This window comes from Hyaena hyaena, unplaced genomic scaffold, assembly GCF_003009895.1.
Source record: "Hyaena hyaena isolate Hyena2069 unplaced genomic scaffold, ASM300989v1 scaffold_906, whole genome shotgun sequence".
NCBI lineage: Eukaryota > Metazoa > Chordata > Mammalia > Carnivora > Hyaenidae > Hyaena > Hyaena hyaena.
The window spans coordinates 233,777-254,773 of NW_024081532.1; the positions used below are offsets into that span (position 1 = coordinate 233,777).

The 20,997-nt window shown below is 47.7% G+C and overlaps 2 protein-coding genes across 5 annotated transcripts in view; one reads left to right on the top strand and one right to left on the bottom strand.

The window, feature by feature from the left end:
- The window catches only part of MDC1 (mediator of DNA damage checkpoint 1), an 18,832-nt gene extending 5,054 nt beyond the window's left edge, over positions 1–13,778 (bottom strand). Inside the window, exons 1-14 of one of the 4 annotated variants that reach the window (XM_039220574.1) lie at positions 13,025–13,778; positions 10,797–10,935; positions 9,865–10,245; positions 9,710–9,779; positions 7,953–9,415; positions 7,360–7,425; positions 7,102–7,191; positions 5,376–6,146; positions 5,227–5,270; positions 2,563–4,470; positions 2,362–2,481; positions 2,054–2,236; positions 1,698–1,823; positions 1,482–1,592 (exon numbers count right to left, since the gene is read on the bottom strand). In XM_039220574.1, coding sequence (XP_039076505.1) covers positions 1,482–1,592; positions 1,698–1,823; positions 2,054–2,236; positions 2,362–2,481; positions 2,563–4,470; positions 5,227–5,270; positions 5,376–6,146; positions 7,102–7,191; positions 7,360–7,425; positions 7,953–9,415; positions 9,710–9,779; positions 9,865–10,245; positions 10,797–10,932 — 5,469 coding nt within the window. In that variant the 5' untranslated portion in view covers positions 10,933–10,935; positions 13,025–13,778. Of the gene's footprint in view, positions 1–1,481; positions 1,593–1,697; positions 1,824–2,053; positions 2,237–2,361; positions 2,482–2,562; positions 4,471–5,226; positions 5,271–5,375; positions 6,147–7,101; positions 7,192–7,359; positions 7,426–7,952; positions 9,416–9,709; positions 9,780–9,864; positions 10,246–10,796; positions 10,936–12,862; positions 12,924–13,024 lie in introns of those variants that run through there. The other 3 variants (XM_039220575.1, XM_039220576.1, XM_039220577.1) reach the window with 3 other exon arrangements.
- A 1,764-nt stretch (positions 13,779–15,542) lies between these two features.
- Positions 15,543–19,981, top strand: TUBB (tubulin beta class I). Its single transcript, XM_039220569.1, has 4 exons — positions 15,543–15,773; positions 17,142–17,250; positions 17,509–17,619; positions 17,912–19,981. The coding sequence occupies exons 1-4, from the start codon at positions 15,717–15,719 to the stop codon at positions 18,967–18,969; spliced, it is 1,335 nt and encodes a 444-aa protein (XP_039076500.1). The 5' UTR covers positions 15,543–15,716; the 3' UTR covers positions 18,970–19,981.
- Positions 19,982–20,997: the final 1,016 nt, after the last annotated feature.

Consider the following 20,997-nt stretch of genomic DNA (forward strand, 5'->3'; position numbering starts at 1 on the left):
TCTCTCTCTCTCTCTCTCCCTCTCTCTCTCTCTCTCTCTCTGCCCCTCCCTTGCTCACACTCTCTCAAAAAAGAAATAAACATTAAAAAAATTTTCTTAAATAGTCATTAAAAAAAAGGAGTTTGCAATTGTGGCAATACTTGAACCTCATCTGAATCCTGACTTGAACTATAAAGAGACATTTTTGGCCAACTGGAGAAATCTGACTAATGGACTATGAGATAATGACAAGAAACTACTGTTAATTTTGTCATGGATCAATAATGGCATTGTGATTATGTAAAAAAAACATATCACTTCTTGTAGAAGTCTACTTTAAGCACGTAGGGGGACATAATATGATACTTGTAGTTTCCTTTAAAATATTTCAGCAAAGGGGTGTCTGGATGGCTCAGTCAGTAAAGCAACTAACTCTTGGTTTCAGCCCAGGTCATGATCTCGTGGTTTGTGAGTTTGAGCCCCACATCAGGCTCTGCGCAGAGCCTTCTTGGGATGATCTCTCTTCCCCCTCTCTCTGCCCCTACCTTGTTTGTGCTCTCTCTTTCAAAATAAATAAAGTTAAAAAAATTGTTTTAAATACTTCAGCAAAGAAAGAGGAAAAAAAGGCGTAAATTGAGAAGACAGAGCAAAATCTATACTACCTTGTTTTTTTAAAAAATTTTTAATGTTTTTATTTATTTCTGAGAGAAAGAGAGAGAGAGACAGTGTGAGCAGGGGAGGGTCAGAGAGAGGGAGACACAGAATCTGAAGGAGGCTCCAGGCTCTGAGCTGTCAGCACAGAGCCCAATGCGGGGCTCTGGCCCACAAACCGTGAGATCATGACCTGAGCCGAAGTCGGACACTCAACAGACTGAGCTACCCAGGCACCCATATACTACCTTGTTAAATCTGAGTAACTGATATATGGAAGTTCTCTCTCCTTTTGTGTATATTTAAAAAATTAAACATACAAAATAAAAATCCATTTAGAATCAGCAGGCCTCTTCTACATTCCTATCCCTTTATATACCACAGAGCTTACCCCTACCCTCTCAGTATTGTGTTCCCATCCATACCAGTATTCTTCTCCAAACTTTTCCCATTCCAGCCACCTTTTTTTTTTTTTTTTTTTTACAAATAGTTTATTGTCAAATTGGTTTCCATATAACACCCAGTGCTCATCCCCACAAGTGCCCTCCTCCATGCCCATCTCCCCCCCCCCCCCACATCCATCGGTCCTCAGTTTGTTTCTCAGCATTCAAGAGTCTCTAGTCTCTCATGGTTTGCCTCTCTCCCTTTCCCCCACCATTTCCCCCCTTCCTCTCCCCCGTGGTCCTCAGTTAAGTTCCTCCTAATCCTCCTATATGTGTAAACATATGATATTTGTCCTTCTCTGACTTATTTCGCTCAGCATAACACCCTCGAGGTCCATCCATGTTGCTACACATTCCAGCCACCTCTTTAACTGCCACCTCACTAGATCCAAAACATACCACCCATACCTTATAGGACCGGGGCATGGTGGGTAGGACAGTGCCTCCGCAGCAGCTGATGATCTCTCCCATTTGAGGTGGTGATGGCTGGACTCCTGGGGTCACATGGATCTCATAGCCCTAAGCAGAAGAAAATGGTGGAGACCATAAATATATGCACTGAGAGCCCATGAACAGCCCAGGAAGAAGGCCACATGAGGCACAGGGCAGAAGACAGCCTCTCACCTCCAGCAACCTTCTCTCCCGAGCCCGGCTCAGGGCATCTCGAAGGCTGAAGCCAAAGTTCTTCTCCTGCTCAGGATCAGTCACCACATATTCATCCGGGGGCAAGAAGCAACCAGCCTTGCGGGACTAAGGACAGCAGCAGTCAGCATCAAAGCTCAGCCCACCCTACCACCCAGCTCTTCTGCCCAGCATGTAGAGGGAGCTTATGAAATGTTCTTTGAATTAAACTTTCTGCCTCATTCACCTCCCTTGTCTCCCCCCTCCCCCTTTTCCCCCACTACTTTCTACAGCACCACGTGAGCAGTCTTCTGCCATCAGTATCTCTGCTGCTATGCCATCACCTCCTGGACTCTCACCTGGTGCAGCCAGTCCAGGGAGAGGATGGGGATCCCCCGCCCTAGGGCACACAGGAACTTGACCGTGCGGCGGACTCGATCAGTCACCAGGTGGGAAGCCTCTGCCACTGAGCTAGCCAGACTCCCCCCAAGGGCCAGCACCGCCCGTTCTCCACGGGCATCCACCACACCTGTGAAGAGTACCTGTGGAAGGAGTTAGCCTAAGCTGGTCACGGCAACCCAAGCCATCAGCATCTATCTCTGAACCCCTAAATCTCCCATTCTCCCACGTCTGTTTCCCACCAAGCTCCACGCCCCTTTTCTCCTACTTTGGGCGCTGTAGATTCTTGGTTAGGTTTGATCCGCCGAAGGCTGCGGGTTGGGATTCCCCTGGGCTCCTCCTCTGTTTGGTCTCTCTTTCTCTTGCCTGATCCTGGAATGACTGCATCCTGGGATTGAGAAAGATCTTGCTGGGAGTTTCTGAGCCTACAAGCCCTTTCCTAGCTTCAGGGCCCCAGCCCTCACCTCACCTCATCCTTCTTTGGCCTCTCTGCAGAATCTTCTTCCTCTTCCTTGAGGGACATGGTCTTCTGTTGGAGCCGTTTTTGAAGTGGGGGTGAATCCACAGTAGCCAAAGGCCTCTTGCAGCTCTGAGAGGGCTTAGGCTGGAACTCTGGGGTGAACTCAGATCTGCCTGCTGCCTCTACCTTCTGGATCTCGGTAGCATGAATAGGGGCCTCTGGAAGCTGGGCAAGAGCAGACTCGGGAACGGTCCTAAGAGACTCAACTGCTCTCATTGCTCCTTGTCTTTGGTTCTTTGAGGATCGAGAGTTAGGTTTAGGGGGTGCAGAGTAGGGCCCATGGACAATGGGAACTGTGAAGGACCCGTGCTTCCTAGTGGCCCTCAGCCTCCTGCTGCAGTTGGCTTGAGGGACTGGCTCAGGGGGAATAGGCTGGTCTGTGGGGACAAGAGATTGGGATTCAGGGGTGGTAAGAACTGACACAGCACTTATTGTAGACTTTAGTGTCTTACCCCGACCACCCTCAGCTATAGCCTTAGGGGTGACCACCTGATTTATGGGGTTGAGAGATTCAAGGTCAGAGGCTGTGGACTCAATTGGTTGGGGGATCTTGACAGAGGACCTTTGCGTCCTGCCTCGAGGGGCCCGAGATGTGAGTTTGGGAGTGACAGGCTCGTCTGTGGGGGTGGAAGCCTGGAGCTCAGAGACTGTGGGGACAACTGGTTTGGGGGTCTTGCTAGAAGACCTAGGTGTCCTATCCTGAGATGTATGTTTGGGGGTGACAGGCTGGCCTCTGGGGGTGGTAGGCTGGAGCTCAGGGGCTGTGGGAACAGTTGGTTCAATGGTCTTGACAGAAGACCTGAGTGTCCTGCCATGAGATATGGGTTTAGGGATAGACTGGTCTGTGGGGATGGAAGACTGGACCTCAGGAGCTGCTGGGACAACTGGCTCAGGAATCTTGACAGAAGACCTATGTGTTCTGCTGTGGGTGGCCCCAGCTGTGGGCTCAGTGATGACAGACTGATCTTTGGAAGTGGTAGGCTGGAGTTCAGGGGCTGTGGGGACAATTGGTTCAGGGGTTTTGACAGAGGACCCACGTGTCCTGCTCCGAGTGACTCGAGATGTAGGCTCAGGGGTGACAGGCTGGTCCTTGGAAGTAGAAGGCTGGAGCTTAGGGGCTGTGGGGACAATTGCTTTGGGAGTCTTGACAGAAGACCTACGTGCCCTATCCTGCGTAGCCCCAGTTACAGACTCAGTGATGACAAACTGGTCTTTGGAAGAGGAAGGCTGGAGCTGAGAGGCTGTGAAGACAACTGGTTCAGGGGTCTTGTCAAATTTATGTGTCCTGCCCCAAGATATGAGCTCAGGAGTGATAGACTGGTCTTTGTAGGTAGAAGGCTGAATTTCAGGGGCTGTAGGGATAACTAGTTCAGGGGTTTTGACAGAGAACCCTTGTGTCCTACCCCGAGTGATCCGCAATGTGGGCTCAGGTGTGACAGGCTGGTCTCTGGAGGTGGAAGGCTGGAGCTCAGGGGCTGTGGGGACAACTGGTTCAGGGGTCTTGACAGAGGACCTATGTGTCCTGCCCCGAGTGACCCGAGATGTGAGCTCAGCAGTGACGGGTTGGTCGGTGGGAATAGCAGTGTGAGGTTCAAGGGCTATAGAAGAAACTGGAAAGGGTGTCTTCCTGGAGGACCCTCGGAGCCTAACTTTGGGTTTTGGCAAGGAAGTGTCTGGAACTTTCTGATTTCCGTTTTGCCTGGTACTGGGAATGGGCTCTAAAGAAGATGGAGAGGAAGAATGGAAAGGGTGAGGCACAGGATGTTTTTGACTCTGAGTGAGGAGGGGGTTTTGGTGTGGGGATGAGGCTTCAGGCACTGCAGGAGGCTGACAAGCATCTGTGGATTCCTGATCATCCTGAGGAGAAATAGAAGTGAGGGAGAAAGAGGCAGAGAGAGGAGAGACAGTACTTGAACACTGTTTTTGATACTTGTTTATGGTTAGACTGTGTTCCTGGCATTTCACTTGTCTATGACCTCCCTTCCAGAGACAAGGGAACTTCCTGAGGAGGAAGTTCCAAGACTGGGAACTTCCTGGGGAAGTAGCAGTCCTCATTCCCACAGACCCCTCCTCATGCTAGAATAGTGTTCTCCATAGGTGGATGATGGCAATAAGCGGATGGTTGGAAAAAAGAGGGAGAAGACACACAAAAAAATGACATTCTGAGTCAGGTACAGGGAGGTAGAACTTGAAAAACAGACATAGAAAATGACAGGTGCAGGGGCACCTGGGTGGCTCAGTTGGTTTAGTGTCTGACTTCGGCTCAGGTCATGATCTCATGGTTTGTGAGTTCAAGTCCTGCAATGAGCTCTGTGCTGACAGCTCAGAGCCTGGAGCCTCCTTCAGATTCTGTGTCTTTCCTTCTCTCTGCCCTTCCCATGCTCATGCTCTGTCTCTCAATAATAAAAACGTTAAAAATTTTAAATAAAAAAAAGGCAAATTAAAAAATTGAAAAAAAAAAAAAGAAAATGATATGTGCCAAGGGAAAGCAACAGAAGCCACTAAGGAGTGGTCACAACAAAACAAAACTGGGAAGATAGAAAAAGGAGTAGATTAGAGCAAGGTCAGGGGAAAGAGCAATGGAATAGAAGGAGCAGAAACAGCAGCTCTTACCCCAGAGGCCTTCTCAGCAGGTGGCACCTCGAAAGTCAAGTGGCCTAGACAGAAAGTAAAAACAAGTGCAGCTGAGGTCTAAGCAGTCAGTCACTTGGGGGTTGATTAGTACAAAGGCTAACCTGGGGTTCCCCTCTGCCTTCACTTACCTCTCTGCTGCCTCCTGGGGCTCACTGGGACTCCCTCTCCTCCACCTGACTGGCTCCCAGAAACTACTGGGGTTGAAGCAAGTCCCTGATGATCACCTGTCCCTGTTCCAAGCTCTAGTGTTGGACTGGAGGCTTGCCCTTCCTGGTCCTGGCTCCCTTTCTCAGTCTCCCCTCTCTGTGGGCCTCTCTCCAGTACTCTTTCCGGTACCTCAACTCCTAACCCAAATGGCTCACCTTCTCTCTCTAGTACTAGTTTCTCTGTTTCTCTCTCAAATATTTCTCTTGCAAGAGTATGCTTTTCTATTTCTTTCTCTTGTATTTCCCTGGGTATCTCAATTTCTATGTTCAAATTCTCCATACTCCTTTTAATTCTTGCACTTTTCACCTTGCACTTTTGGTCAGACTCTTGTCCTTGAGTATCTCTAGCTAACACCTGCATTCCTCTGGTTAACTCTTCTTCTCCTATCACATCTTCTCGTTCTCCTGCTGGCAGGTTCTCGGTTTCCCTGTCCAATGGTCCTCTCTCAGGGGCCACCCCCTCTGCAGCTTTTCTTGGTGTTCCCGTGTCTTTCATCCCTCTGTCCTGAATCCCCAATGGCTCTATGTGAACTGGGCTCTCTGGATGTTGGGCTTGTGGTATTGTCCAAGGTATAGGGAGGCAAGATCCATGGGGATCAAGCTGGGCAACAATGAGCTCGGGCTCAGAGGCCTCAGACTCTCTTGGACAGAATGGCTGTGTTGCCAAGACTTCCCACGGGTCATCCAAAGTACCTGGAAGTTTAGAGTCAGAGAGAGACAGAGTAAGATACAGACTGAAAACGTAACAGATTGAGAAGAGATTAAGATAAATTCATGAATAATAAACCTAAGTGGATTTTTAAATGAAAGTTGAGAATAAGGAGGACAGTTATAACATTTAGTGTTTGTCTAAAAAATAAGACCACACACATACATAAATTCTCATAGGGGTACCTGGGTGGCTCAGTCAGTTAAGCATCCAACTTTGGCTCAGGTCGTGATCTCGTGGTTCATGAGCTTGAGCCCCACATCAGGCTCTCTGCTGTTAGCAAAGAGCCTGCTTCAGATCCTCTGTCCCCCTCTCTCACTGTCCCTCCCCAGCTTTTTCTCCCTCAAAATAAATAAAGTTAAAAAAAGGAAAAGTTCTCATAGTAGCCTCTTTAAAAATGATGGAGGGGTGGCGCCTGGGTGGCTCAGTCAGTTAAGCGTCTGACTTTGGCTCAGGTCATGATCTCATGGTTCATGGGTTCGAGCCTTACGTCCAGCTCTGTGCTGACAGCCAGCTAGGAGCCTGGAGTCTGTTTCAGATTCTGTATCTCCCTCTCTCTCTGACCCTCCCCTGCTCATGCTGTCTCTCTCTCTCTCTCTTTCTCAGAAATAAATAAAACATTAAAAAAAATTTTTTTTAAATGATGGAGGGGCGCCTGGGTGGCTCAGTTGGTTAAATGTCCAACTTGATTTCAGCTCAGGTCACAACCTCATGATTTGGGAGATAGAGCCTTGCATCAGGCTCTGTGCTGACAAGAGCCTGCTTGGGATTCTTTCTCTCTCTCACTCAAATAAATAAATAAACTTAAAAGATTGAAAAAAAAATAAAAATGATGGAGATGGAAAAACAACAACAAAAGTCAAACAATGAGAAAAAAACATGTCGAGGGAGAAAGCAATGATGCCAAGATAGAGGCATGAAAGACAGAGTATCTTATACCTGTATCCTGGAAGCTACAACAGGAAGGACCAGGCTCTTGGGGTAGAGTAACCAGGAAGGCCTGGGTGGCTTCATCTTCCATGCTCTGGGCTGTTGCACAAGAAAAGCTGACTCAAGCACAGCTCCTCCACAGAACTCCAGGGTCCCATTCCTGGCTTCCTGCCTCACCCATGCTAGCTTTCACAAACTTCAAGGATCACCACTTTGGGCTCCCAGCTCCCACTTGCACCAACATCCACATGACATGGATGTCCTCACCTTCCAGACTCTGATTCTCTCTTTCCACAAAACACTGGGTAGCCTGTAGGTCCAGGTCTTCAGAATCTGGTAGAGGAAGAATAGAAGATAGATAAATAAAAACTCTACCTGACTCTTAATTCCTTACTCTCTCTTTACCATTTTCTCCCCAACCCAAATCCTTCTGCAATGGACCAAATGTGTGGTCCCCCAAAATCCCCCAAATTCATATATTGAAATCTAATTTCAAACATGAATTTATTAGGAGGTGGGGCCTTTGGGAGATGATTAGTGCATGAGGATAGAACCCACGTGAATGGGATTAGTACCCTTCCTTAAAAAGACACCCCAGAGAGTTCCCTTGTGCCCTTCTGCCATGTGAGGACACAGTGAAAACACAGCTGCTTATGAAGAAGGAAGCAAGTCTTTACCAGAACATGACCAATCTGGCACTTTGATCTTAGACTTACCAGGCTTCACAACTGTGAAAAATAAATTTCTGTTATTTATAAGCCACCCAGAAAACAGTATTCTGTTACAGCAGCCCAAATGGACTAAGAAATTCTAGAAGCAGTCTTTCTTTTAGGGGTCAAGGGAGGAGGGCCACCACTTACCACTGTGGTTGTCTCCAGAGTCCTCGGTCTTGTCCATATGTGGTTCTCTCTCCTCTTCTATGGAGGTCTGGGCTCCCTTTCTCTGTAGCTGGATGGATTCCCCTAAAGTGCCTGTGACCTGCAGATCATTAACGTTCTCCCTTGAGACAGGGAGGAGATCCTGCTCCACCTGTAACCAAAGTGATTCACCCTGGGTCCTCGCCTCAAGATCTCTCTTGCACTCAAGAACAGCTGCAGCCCTGTCTGCAGCATTCTTTTCTGCTGGAAGCTGGCTCCTTTTTATACCTGCCACAACTGAGGCTGCTAAGGATATGCCCTCCTCTGCATCTGTCTCACCATCCCCAGATGGAGGTTGGGATTCCTCTAGATGCATCACAGGCAGCTTTGCTTGGCCCTCTTCTACTTCCACATCTGTTTGATCTGTCCATACCACAGGCACCTGATGCTTCTCCACAAGTGTAACAGTTGACCCTGGTGGGACTTTTTCCTCCACTTGTATGTTGAGGTCTACTGTGGCAGAGGCATGGTTTCTCTCGAGATGGACCCCAAGTGAGCTCTTATCTTCATCCACCCCTAGATCACTGTTTCGGAGAGGAGGTTGCCTCTTTTCTGAATGTGCCTTGTCTGTGTGACCCTTGGAAACAGTTCCTTTCTTTTCCATTGGGAGCCCCTCCTCCTCCACATCTGTGTCGCTATCTCTCCCAGCAGAGGTTTGGCTTTGCTCCAGAAGGGCCACAGGTTGGGCCCTGTCCTCTTCAAAATCTGTATCTCTGTCCCATGTAGTGGCTCGGCTCTCTTTCAGACGTGCCAAAGCGAGTGCTGCTAAGACTTCTTCCTCATTATCTGTATTGCTGTCAATCACCACAGAGGCTCGGCTTCTCTCTAGAGGGACTGCCAGCTGGATCTCACCTTCCCCCACATCTGTATCACTACCAGTTGGGCTCTCCTGTAGATGTGCCAAGGCAGGTGCCTGAGGACTCTTTGTACTAACTCCATGGAAGATGTGCCTCTTCTCCATAGGAACTACAGCTGGGGTTGCAGGGATCTCTTCTTCTACATCAGTATCACTGTCTATGAAGTCAGAAGGCTGGGCCCTTTCCAGACAGACTACAGCAGGCCTTCCTGGAGACCTGCTCTCATCACCCACAACTGTGTCACTGTCCTCCCCAGCAGGTTGGTTTCTCTCCAGAATCACCCCAAGTGGGACCACCCCATTCCTTGCATCCTTCTCAACTTCTATGTCATTGTTCCTCTCCTTCACTGAACACTGATCCTTTTCAAGCTGGATTTCAGTTGCCACAGCTGTAGACTGTTCTGTCGCTGCAGTGGAGCCTCCTCTGGCAGTTGAGGAGGCCTCTCCTGATGCTGGATGTTGACTTTCTTCCTCATCTGTGTCACTGTCCAGGTTGAAGGCAAAAGGTGGCCCAGGGCCATCTAGGGCAGGGGAAGGGGCCTCTTCATCACTGTGAAGGAAAGAGAAGGTAACAAATCTATAAGCATTTGTTTCCCAAGAAGGAATACTCTGCTCAACAGGGAGCTCCTTGAGAGCAGGCACGAGCAAGTAACTGTTTTTTCCTCTCCAGCAATTAATTCTCTACTTGGGACATCAGAGGTACTCAAAAAAAGTTCAGCTGAGCAAAAGACTATGTGCAATTCCCCAGCCCCACTTTCATGATAATCATCTCTAAGAAATGGATCCTACAGCCCTGGTTCCTCCTCCTTTTGAAGACTCAAGTATCTGTTCCTCTAGCACTTACCTCTCTGGAACCACAGCAGCTAAAGGGGAGGTCCTTGGTTCTTTTACCACACACCTTTCTAAAGGAGAATCTGTCAAGAGTAAAAAGGAGTAAGTTGACTGTTTTAAACTTACCATCCCCATCTTCTCACCCACACTCCCAATATACAAACATACCTACTTCCTCCTCCGAGTCCTCAGCCAACAGGAGTCTCTGGGGTTGAGTTCCTCCCTGTACCCTGGGTGTGTCTTCTATAGTTAGAGGGCCCCGGGAAACAAAGGGCAGGGGGACATTCAGGCGATGGTACTGGCAGGGCAAGTCAGCAAAGAGAATCAACTCCTGGTCCCTCAGCCGATGACTCACCCCTGGCCTTAGGACCTTAGGAGGCCTTAGGACTTGAGTACCATTGAGGCTCCCACAATCTTGAAGGATAGGTGCCTTGTCCCAGGCCAAGATTTCAATCACTGCATGTTGTTTGGAGATTGACGAAAAGGGCAGGGTCACAGAGCAATCAGGCATTCGGCCTACCATATTCTTCCCGAGATACAGAGGAAAATCTAAGAATTAGAGAGGTAGATAAGTGAAGGCCAGAGTTTTGGCCTGCTATCAGGAAAATATTCCTGTTAAGTAACCGACTACAAACTCAAGGTCCGCACATACATAAGAAAAATAAAAGACCGTATGACATCTAAGTATTGAAGAATATAAGCAATTGTGTTATTCATTGTCAATACCCCATCTATCCACATTGGATTTTTTTGTTGTGGTAAAATATACATAAAATTTACCAAGTAACTATTTTTAAGTGTTTAAGTAGCATTAAGTACATTCACATTGTTGTGCAACCATCACCACCATCCATTTCCAGACCATGCTCAATTTCTATTTGAATCTCTTCACCTTCTCCTACCAAAGTAAAATTGAGCCCATTGAGTCCAGGGCACTTGCCTGGAACAATCAACTCAATCAGCCCCCCTCTTTTCCATTCCCAGTGAAGAACACTTTCAGATCTCTTTGAAGTATATATAAGATTCTTGCAACCCACCAACTACCTCTGCATAAAAATAAGAGGCCTGTATCAGTCCTCCAGCATCTAATAACCTCTGACCTTTTTCTGGTCCATGGGCACTACTGAAGACATGCAATCGCCCTACAGGCTCCAAGCTACACCCCGAGGATCCACTGGGTATCTCTGTCTCTTCCTCTTCCTCAACCTCCCAGTTAATAGCCTGGGTGTCTTCCATGACCTGGGAAGGAAACAGATTATCATCATCTCTATCACAGCATTTAAAAAATATTTGTGATGGTTAGTGCTCCACATTGGGCTCTCTGCTGTCAGCACAAAGCCAGCTTTGAATCCTCTGCCTCCCTCTCTGCCCCTCCCCCACTTACACATGCGCATGCGCTCTCTCTCTCAAAAAATAAGTAAAAATTTTAAAAAATTGTGATGATAAGAAATAAATATTATGGGGGGGATAAATATTACAAGGTCCTGAGTACATAAATATATACAAATACATGTGCTTACATATAGATACAAACATTTGAGAAACAATGTTTGCCTTATGATATACAACATACTGATATTTCATTCTTTTCTTTCCCATCTATTTTGTAAATGCTGATTTGCAACCCACAGTTTGAAAAAAAAATTATTTCTTAAAAATGTTTTAATTTTATTTTTGAGAGACAGAGAAAGAGAGAGAGAGACAGAGTGCAAGCGGAGGAGGGGCAGAGAGAGAGGGAGACACAGAATCCGAAGCATCTCCAGGCTCCCAGCTGCCAGCACAGAGCCTGAGGTGGGGCTCAAACTCATGAACCTTGAGATCATGACTTGAGTTGAAGTCAGACACTTAACTGACTCAGCCACCAGGTGCCCCTGAACAAAATATTTTAAAGAGAGCCAAATTATGCCAAGCATCAACTATGTGTTGGGCTTTGTATTATGTGTCAAGCATAGCAAACATAGGAGACATGCACTTAGGAAACTAAGGCTAAAAATATTAAATGACTTGCTCAGGATAACATAGCAAGTCGGTGGAAAAGAAAGGAATAAATGTGCTTCTGGAGGCAAAGCCCATAGGTTTTACACTTTACCAGGACATCTCAGTATGATCAGAGTATACTGCAAAGAATCCTACCAGCTTACATAGACACTTGCTATGTGTGAAGTACTGCTTTAATGACTTTATGTATATACGTATATATAAACACATACATATATATGTACAAGTATATACCTGTATACATATACATACATATGTATACATGCAGATTCAATCCTCACAAGAACTTTGTAAATTACTATTACTATATTCTATTTCTCAGATTACGAAACTGCAACATACATAGGTTAAACAACTTGCCCAAGATCATCAAGATACTGTCATCTGTTTAACGTTTGGTGGCTTTCCATGCCCACAAGATAAAGTAAAATCTCAACTCTTTAGCAAGACCTTCCATAATCTGAACCTCAGTTCCTGCAGTGTACGCTCCCCTCCCCCAAAGTCTATGGTTCAGCCATACGGACCTTCTCCCCAATTTCCAAACACAGTTCCTGTTGTCTCCCACACCTGCATGCTTTAGCTAGTACCTTTGCTCCTAGTTTTCTGATCAACTCCTACCCATGATTTATGGTTCAGTTCAAATGTCATTTTCAACAAGGCCTTTCCTGGAGTCTTCCCTGGTTTCTGGTGTTTTTGGGTACCCACGTGTTTCACAGTCGTCAGTGAACTTGTCTTTTCTCCAACCCTTCTAACTATACTGTAAACAGTACTTTCCATTTCTGCCTTCACACACCCTCTCGAGAACTGGGCCAGCAGAACTGTGCCTTTTCCCCTAGGGCACATCATATTCATTCGACAGTACCTATTGCCCACCTGGTACTGTTCAAACCAAACATAAAATTAACCCTGCCTTCCTGATGAAAAGACAAATGAAGGGGGATGAAAACTAGTAACAGTATGGGTGGAACTCACTTTAAAAGGATGCCATCCCTGAGGTCAGTTGTTGACAGGTAAAGTAGGACGCGTCCATGGGGATAGGATAGTGCTAACTGCGTCCTTAAGATTGGAGAATTCAGTGAGAGCCCAGGACCCTTGGCTCCAATCCAGTGAGCCACCATCTTTGATCCCCACCCCAGTGGGTTCCCTCAAGGCCCAATGTCTCTCATACCTAAACTCGGGGAGGGGCGTCAAGTAACTACGAGTATTAAAAGCTGAGAAGCAAACTTCCAAGTATCTTCCGCCCAGTCGCACCCAAGGCACGCCCCTCCCGCCCTCCGGGAGAGCCAAGATGGCACCCGAGGAGCGGTGGGCGAGGTCCCCCAGAACTCACCTACTTTGAGTCCCCGCGCGCGCCACCAGTAACGGCCGCTACCCAGTGGCGCTAGAGCTCGCGCCGGGAGGGAGGCGATTCGCTGATTGGCTCCTGCCGCTGTCTTTCAGAGACCTTCTGCCTGACGATTGACGAAGCTCGCAACACCAGGCACAGCGAAAGCCTCGCCCTCGCCCCCGCCCCCGCCCCCTCAGCTCAAAGGGGCGCCTTCTCCTGAGAACCTGAAATCGGTTGAGGGAGGCGGTAATCCGAGGTTGGTCTGTGCGCACAGAATGGCGCACCTCGATTGGACAGCTCCGAGGCACAACCCACCACTTCTTCACCTCCCACAGCCCACTTCCCGCGTAGATTTCCAAACCGTGACCACAGAGTCTGGCTGCCGAGGGCGGATAGAGGGGCTTACCACAGTCATCGCCGGATGCGTTTACTGCAGCCAGAGAGCCCTTCCCCGGTCCTCCGAGACATGGAGTCCGCTGACTCAGGAGAAATGAAAATGAGGTGTGGGTTGCAGTCGTGGCTAGAGGCTGCAGTTTGGAGAACTGCCCTTAGGCGTGGCGCTTGAGGACTCCCTCATCGTGGTGGAACTTCATTTCCTTTTGATTTGTCTTTTTTAGTAGAAGTAGAAGTTAGGACAAAGATTTTGTCCTTTCCTCCCTGAAAATACATCCCTGATGGACATTTGGAGGTCATTTTCCTAAGGATCTGTAGGCGAAGAGGGAGAACTGTTTTGTTAACTATCTTAAAGGTTGACTAAGGTCTTTGAAAAGGTAGAGAAAGGATGATAAAATCATCTACTTCATGATATCGTACTAAGAGGAAAATAGTAACAATTCGATGTGTGTAATTTAGGAAGTCCTTTTGCATTCTTTATCTCCCTTCCGACCGTAACAATCAAATGAGATGGAGGTTTTACAGAGGGAATTGAGGGTCTGTGAACCTCCCAAGGTTCCTACAACTAATGTAAGGTAGAGAACTTAAATAACTGCTTTCATTGTGATCATGCTCTAAAGCATAAAGCATTCTTTTTAGTGGGTAGAGGGGGTCTTTATAATAAACAACTTGTTTACTTTTTGGTTAGGTGAGGAGAAATGTGTTGAATGTGTTTATGAGGACCTTGTTATCCCATATTCTGTTACAGTGCTTTACCACGCTCCATTGTTTATACACTTCCCACCAAACTGCAAGATCCTGAAGGCCAGGAGCTAATTTTTACTCATTTTGTATCCCTAACTTCTGGTTTGCTAGACACCTAGTATCTATCAAATTAATTAATCCCTAAGAAGCTTGCTACCCTGACTTGGGCCCATCCAATTTTCTCCCATCAGTCCCCCGTCTTTTGTTTCAATCCTGAGGCTTTTTTTTTTTAATTTTTAAATGTTTTTATTTATTTCTAGGAGAGAAAGAGAGAGAGACAGCATGAGCAGGGGAGGGTCAGAGAGAGGGAATCACAGACTCTGAAACAGGCTCCAGGCTCTGAGCTGGCAGTCAGCACAGAGCCCGACGCGGGGCTCGAACCTACGAACGCGAGATCATGACCCAAGCGAAAGTCAGATGCTTAACCGACTAGGCCACCCAGGCGCCCCTCAATCCTGAGGCTTTTTAAAGACTGCAATGGCCAGTGAATTCAGCAGACTGAAAAACACTTTCACTTAAGTGTCTACAGAGGCAGGCTGGAAGACACCGAAATTCTATCACGCTCTCAATAGTTCTCTGACAAAAGCAGTGTCTTCAGTGCTGCTCTAAGGCCCAGAACCCTTTACACGTGAACAGAGACTTCAGTCTTTTCAGATTCCAGATACCAGTTTCTCTAAACCATTCAACTTATTCTTTGAACACACCCTCAATTATCTCTCTTCTAAAAAGCCATTGCTGCAATTTTGTTACTCTTTGTAAACATTATCAGAAAATTCCAAGGACATAGCAGAGGGGTAATACCCTCTTTATCCTATCTGGGGGAGGAGCGGCTTACTGGAGCTCATGCCTTGGGTCACCAAATGTCCAGCCGTTAGATAGCAGAGCAGAGTGCCGCATTTCTCCCGTTTTCGCTGAGCTAAGCAGCCCTCTATTCCCAAGAGCTACCGCAGCAGGGAGCGTTCAGGGCGTGCCCACTCCACCTTCTAACGCCTGGCACCCCAGGGTTCCCAATTACTGTGTCCCCGAAAACACCTCCCTCTTCGTACGAAAACTCAGGCATGGGCTAAAGAAATCTTGCACAAGATCATTTATCAACAAAACAAAACACAACACCCAAACCAAAAATCTAGTATCCACCCATCCCTCCCTTCATTTTGCAGCGTGGACAACAATGGAGGACTACAACTCCCAGTAAGGCCTGCGTTCGTCGCTCAGAGCATAGACCAATGGGAGTCTCATACGTGACTGGCATCGACTAATCAGGGCCAGTTTAGATAAGGCTTTGTCTCTCGACCGCGGCGCTAGGCTCGTTCTCCCGCCTCCCAGCCTGGGCGCATGCGCGCCCCGCCCTGCCCGCCTTCCCTCCTTTGCCCTCCCCTCTCCTTTCTCCCTCTCAGAACCTTCCTGCCTCTGTGTTCGGACCTCACTGCTTTAGGCTCCGGGACACGTCCCATCCTTCCAGCCTGCGACCAGCAGTACAGGAAAAAAAAATCCCATATTATTTTCTTGCCCCGTACACACCTTGAGGCGAGCAAAAAAATTGAAATAAAATTTAACAATGAGGGAAATCGTGCACATCCAGGCCGGTCAGTGTGGCAACCAGATCGGTGCCAAGGTAAGGATTTTAACCCTCTTATTTTAACTATATTTCTTTTGGGATGGAAGAAATCCAGATAAATGATGAAAGATGGTTGTGGGACATATTTACATTTCATCTATAATTGGGCTTTGTCCCCCAAAAGTTTTCAATACATAATAGACCTTTGTAGCTAGATTTTGCTTTTGAAAAAATGGGAAATTATTCCTCGCTGACTTGTTTTGGGGAAGCTATTAAGTATCTTTCGGGTTTGGGGGTGGGAAGACCGTAGTTTTTTAAGATTTTACTTGAAAGTGTTCTAACGGTCTGAGAACCGGGGAGCGAGGAAGATGCGGAAACGGTTGGAGACAAAGCGAAGCGAGGTTTCCCATGTGCATCCCCCTTGGCTGGGTTTCGTCGGAGGGGGAAGGGCTGGGCGGCGGCTGCGGAGTGTCCGGATCCCACCGTGGGCTGGGGGATGCGGTGCGCCAGGGTGGGCTCCGCTGCGCCGTGCCCTTCCCAGAAGATAGGCATGTCGTGCGCCCGCGATCCCTGAGGGGCGACCCCGTAGTTCTTGTGGATGGAAGACTAGTAGGGGCTGAATTAATTCTATTTCCTTTCATCTCCCGTTAAGAGACCCTTTTAGGGCGTGAACAGATCTCGGGTAAGAGCAGGAGAGTTCTTTCTTTTCTCCAAAGGGTGCCTCAGGAATAACCAGGGGTAGAAAGGAAGAGAATCCGTATTTAAAGCGAGGGATTAAAAACTGGCAAAAGAATAAAATACCGAGGCCAAGGCAGAGTTGGGGGGAAGTGGTGGTTTTTGTTTTTTTTTTTTTTTTTTGCGCGCGGTTACAGTGTAGCGGGGGAAGGGCGGGGAGGAAGTGCTTCTGCTACGTTGTAGAAGAAGGGCGGGGTCGGGCGCCCCTGGCGCGCGGGGACAATGCGGCCCAGCCAGCCGGCTGGGGGCGCGCTAGCCAGAGTCGAGCCCCGCCTCTAGCGCGCGGAATTCACGCCACGCCCACCGCCTCCTTTGTCACTGGTACAGCGGGCGCCTCAATCATGTGGAGAGAGGGTAGTCGACCGTGGCAGCAGCTCATTTCTCTACCCTGGGCTTTTGTACGAGTCGGGGAGGTGCGCTTGTCCAGTCTGTTAAGCCGCTTCCATCTGGCTCTTCACAGTCCCCACAATTTCCTGCTATCGCCGGGCATCCTCAGCTGCATCTCGTCTCCCATCCCAAGCAATGAAACCTGCGGGTGCCTAGTGGAAGGGTGTGGCAGGCAGATGGAGGGAATACGGGCCCTAGAATCGGGCTCACCACCAGGGGTGTCGAATTAAAATGTCTGGATGGAGTGGGGCTCTAATTGGCTGGGAGCAGAGCTTTTGAGGTCTCCTTGCTTTTCTTTGGCAGTTCTGGGAGGTAATCAGTGATGAACATGGCATTGACCCCACTGGAACCTATCACGGTGATAGCGACCTGCAGCTGGACCGCATCTCCGTGTACTACAATGAAGCTACAGGTAAGGGCGGAAGTCCGGGAAGTTTGCATCTCCTCTCCTCTCCCCCTTCTCTGGGGTCTCTTTCCAGCCCTGGAGAACCCTTTTACCACTTTCGGATGAGTCTCCTCTTTTTTTTTTTTTTAAGACCTTAACTTGACTTCCTCAGTGGGGCAAAAAATTGGCTCTGCTGCCCCCTGGTGGCAGCACTTGTACTTACAAGTTTGAACGAGCCCCAATTTATCTTGTCTGCCAATTTTTACTCTACTTTCTTCCATATAGGTGGCAAATATGTTCCTCGCGCTATCTTGGTGGATCTAGAACCAGGGACCATGGACTCTGTTCGCTCAGGTCCTTTTGGGCAGATATTCAGACCAGACAACTTTGTTTTTGGTGAGTTATACGCCTATTAGATTATGTGCTGTTCGGTTTACTAGAATGAAGGAAACAGGATTAGGAGCTAATTGTTATACTGAAGAGCTTACCTGGGGCTGTGTTCTGAAATCTCTAATGCAGGGTGTTGGTGGTGACCACTCTAGGTTGTAAATAGTGGGGGAGGGATATATCAGAGGTGGGTGAGAAAGAAAGCACATTCATGGACATTATTACAAAAGTTGAAGTTGGAAATTTGGCCCTTTATCTCTCACATTTTACTAACCAAGACTGCCTCCTGACCTCCTTCCAGGTCAGTCTGGGGCAGGCAACAACTGGGCCAAGGGCCACTACACAGAGGGGGCTGAGCTGGTTGACTCAGTCCTGGACGTGGTGCGGAAGGAGGCTGAGAGCTGTGACTGCCTGCAGGGCTTCCAGCTGACCCACTCACTCGGTGGGGGCACAGGCTCTGGAATGGGCACCTTGCTCATCAGCAAGATCCGAGAAGAATATCCCGACCGTATCATGAACACCTTCAGTGTGGTACCTTCACCCAAAGTGTCTGACACTGTGGTTGAGCCCTACAATGCCACCCTCTCCGTCCATCAGTTGGTAGAGAACACTGATGAGACCTACTGCATTGACAACGAGGCCCTTTATGACATCTGCTTCCGCACTCTCAAGCTGACCACGCCAACCTACGGTGACCTCAACCACCTTGTCTCAGCCACCATGAGCGGTGTCACCACCTGCCTCCGCTTTCCTGGTCAGCTCAATGCGGACCTCCGCAAGCTGGCAGTTAACATGGTACCCTTCCCACGTCTCCACTTCTTCATGCCTGGCTTTGCACCTCTGACCAGCCGTGGAAGCCAGCAGTATCGGGCCCTTACTGTGCCTGAACTCACCCAGCAGGTCTTCGATGCCAAGAACATGATGGCTGCCTGTGACCCCCGCCATGGCCGTTACCTCACTGTGGCTGCTGTTTTCCGTGGGCGGATGTCCATGAAGGAGGTAGATGAACAGATGCTCAACGTGCAGAACAAGAATAGCAGCTACTTTGTGGAATGGATCCCCAACAATGTCAAGACGGCTGTCTGTGACATCCCACCCCGTGGCCTCAAGATGGCAGTCACCTTCATTGGAAATAGCACGGCCATCCAGGAGCTCTTCAAGCGCATCTCAGAGCAATTCACAGCCATGTTCCGGCGCAAGGCCTTCCTCCACTGGTACACAGGTGAGGGCATGGACGAGATGGAGTTCACTGAAGCTGAGAGCAACATGAACGACCTTGTCTCTGAGTACCAGCAGTACCAGGATGCCACCGCAGAAGAAGAAGAGGATTTTGGCGAGGAGGCCGAAGAGGAGGCCTAAGGCAGAGAGCACCATCACCTCAGCCTTTTCTGTTCCCTCAGCCTCTTCCTCAACTGCCCCTGTCCTCTCCCTCAGAATTTGCATTTTCTGCCTCTTTTTTTTTTTTTTTCCTTTTTTGGAGGGGGTTCCTAGAACAGTGCCTGACACATAATAGGCGCTCAATAAATATTTCTTGTTTGTTGAATGTCTTCTCTCTTCCACTTTGGGAAAACCTAGATTTCTGCTAATCCAGTATTCCCTTTAGGTGTCCACTTTTCTCATCTGTCCAGTTGATATTTCCTTTTAAGATAATTCTCCAAGAAGCTGGATTTCATCACATCCCATTTAGAACCATGTGCCAAAAACCCAGTAGATGGCCACCATCCTGAGCCCATGTGGTAGCCCAAGGGAAAGGAAACCAACCCACCTCATAGCAAGTAGAGGTAGAGGTACCTAGAAGGAAAGGGTAGGGCTTTATGTTCCAGAGCAGTTTTGGAGAAAGATGTGCAGGCTATTGAAGTTCTGATTTCCCGAAATTTCCCTTTTCTCAGCTTAAGGAGAGGTTAATAGTATTATCTCCATTATTTTAAGTCTCCTTCCAACCTGTCTTGTTTTCTTTGTAGGGGTCTGCACTGTTGAGTGGGATCCTTCCCTCTTCTACGTAACAACTTTCACATGTTGGATTCCTTTCCCAGTGGTTGGAGAAGGAAACCAAAAGGGGGAAAGGGACTAGCTTTGGTCCCTAAAGCCTCCGGGAAGACCCTCTCCATCCCCATTTTTTCTTAAAAACCCAGCCCTGCCATGTATAAGTTGTGTATTGCCAACTAAACATTCATTTTTTTGAGTCATTCCTCCAGAGAAGGGGCAAGGAATACCCTCCATCTTTTGGCAACATCTCATCTCTTCTTTTTGCTATTCGCTTTATCCTCCTGTCCTATACTTCAAATTTCTATTTTGTGTTGAACTTGCTTTTTTTCATATTGAAAAGATTACATTGCCCCAGGAGCCAAAAATAAATGAGAATTGAAAAGAAGTTGTGAGATGTGTGCTCATTTAGGGAAAGCTTGCCAGTGGACACATGAAGCTCAAGTTCAGTTACACGTATACTCTTTCCATAAACTGATAAGAATATCCTTATACTTGGGGCGCCTGGGCGGCTTAGTCGGTTAAGCCTCCAACTTTCGCTTAGGTCATGATCTCGCGGTTCATGGGTTCGAGCCCCGCGTCGGGCTCTGTGCTGACTGCTGGCTCAGAGCCTGGAGCCTGTTTCACAGTCTGTGACTCCCTCTCTCTCTGACCCTCCCCTGCTCACACTGTCTCTCTCTCTCCTAGAAATAAATAACATTAAAAATAAGTATTCTAATTAAAAAAAAATAGACTTAATTGACCTTTATTTCTTGACCCTGTTACCCAAACCACCCCAACACCGTCATTACCAGTCTCAAATTACTAGGATAGGCAAAGCCTCATATGCAGGACCTATGGATAGAAATGGGAACCAAGATGAATGTTAAATAGTGTAACTGGTTCCCAGATCAGTGAGCATCAACATCCTCTTATAGGATGTTGCAGATTCTCAGGCCTACTGGGATGTACTGAACCAGAAACCAGTTGACTACAGCAATCTGTTTTAACTATAGTCTGGGAGAATCTCATGAATGAAGAGTTGGAAGCTATTACTGTACCACTTCCAAAGTATAGCATAACCAAGGTTCATTTGGGTTATGGCTGTGTGTCCTGTTTTCTGTTACCCTTTGGCATTTTTTCAATTAACACAACGAAAGGATAACAAGGTATGCCACATCATGGTCTACACTGACACACCTAATACCTACTCCATGCTTCTAACTGCACAAAATAGGTCTCAGAGCTACCTTGGAAATTTTAAGTCCACATAATTTTCCTTGGCCCTACTCAGTAATTCTGGGGACTAGTGCAATTCTCCCCATTCCTTCATTTCAGCATGTTTTTATGCCTGTAGCCAACTTTTGCAGGAAAGAAAAATTTGTGCAACTTTAGCAGTAAACAAGTAACTTGCTCTCTCCCATT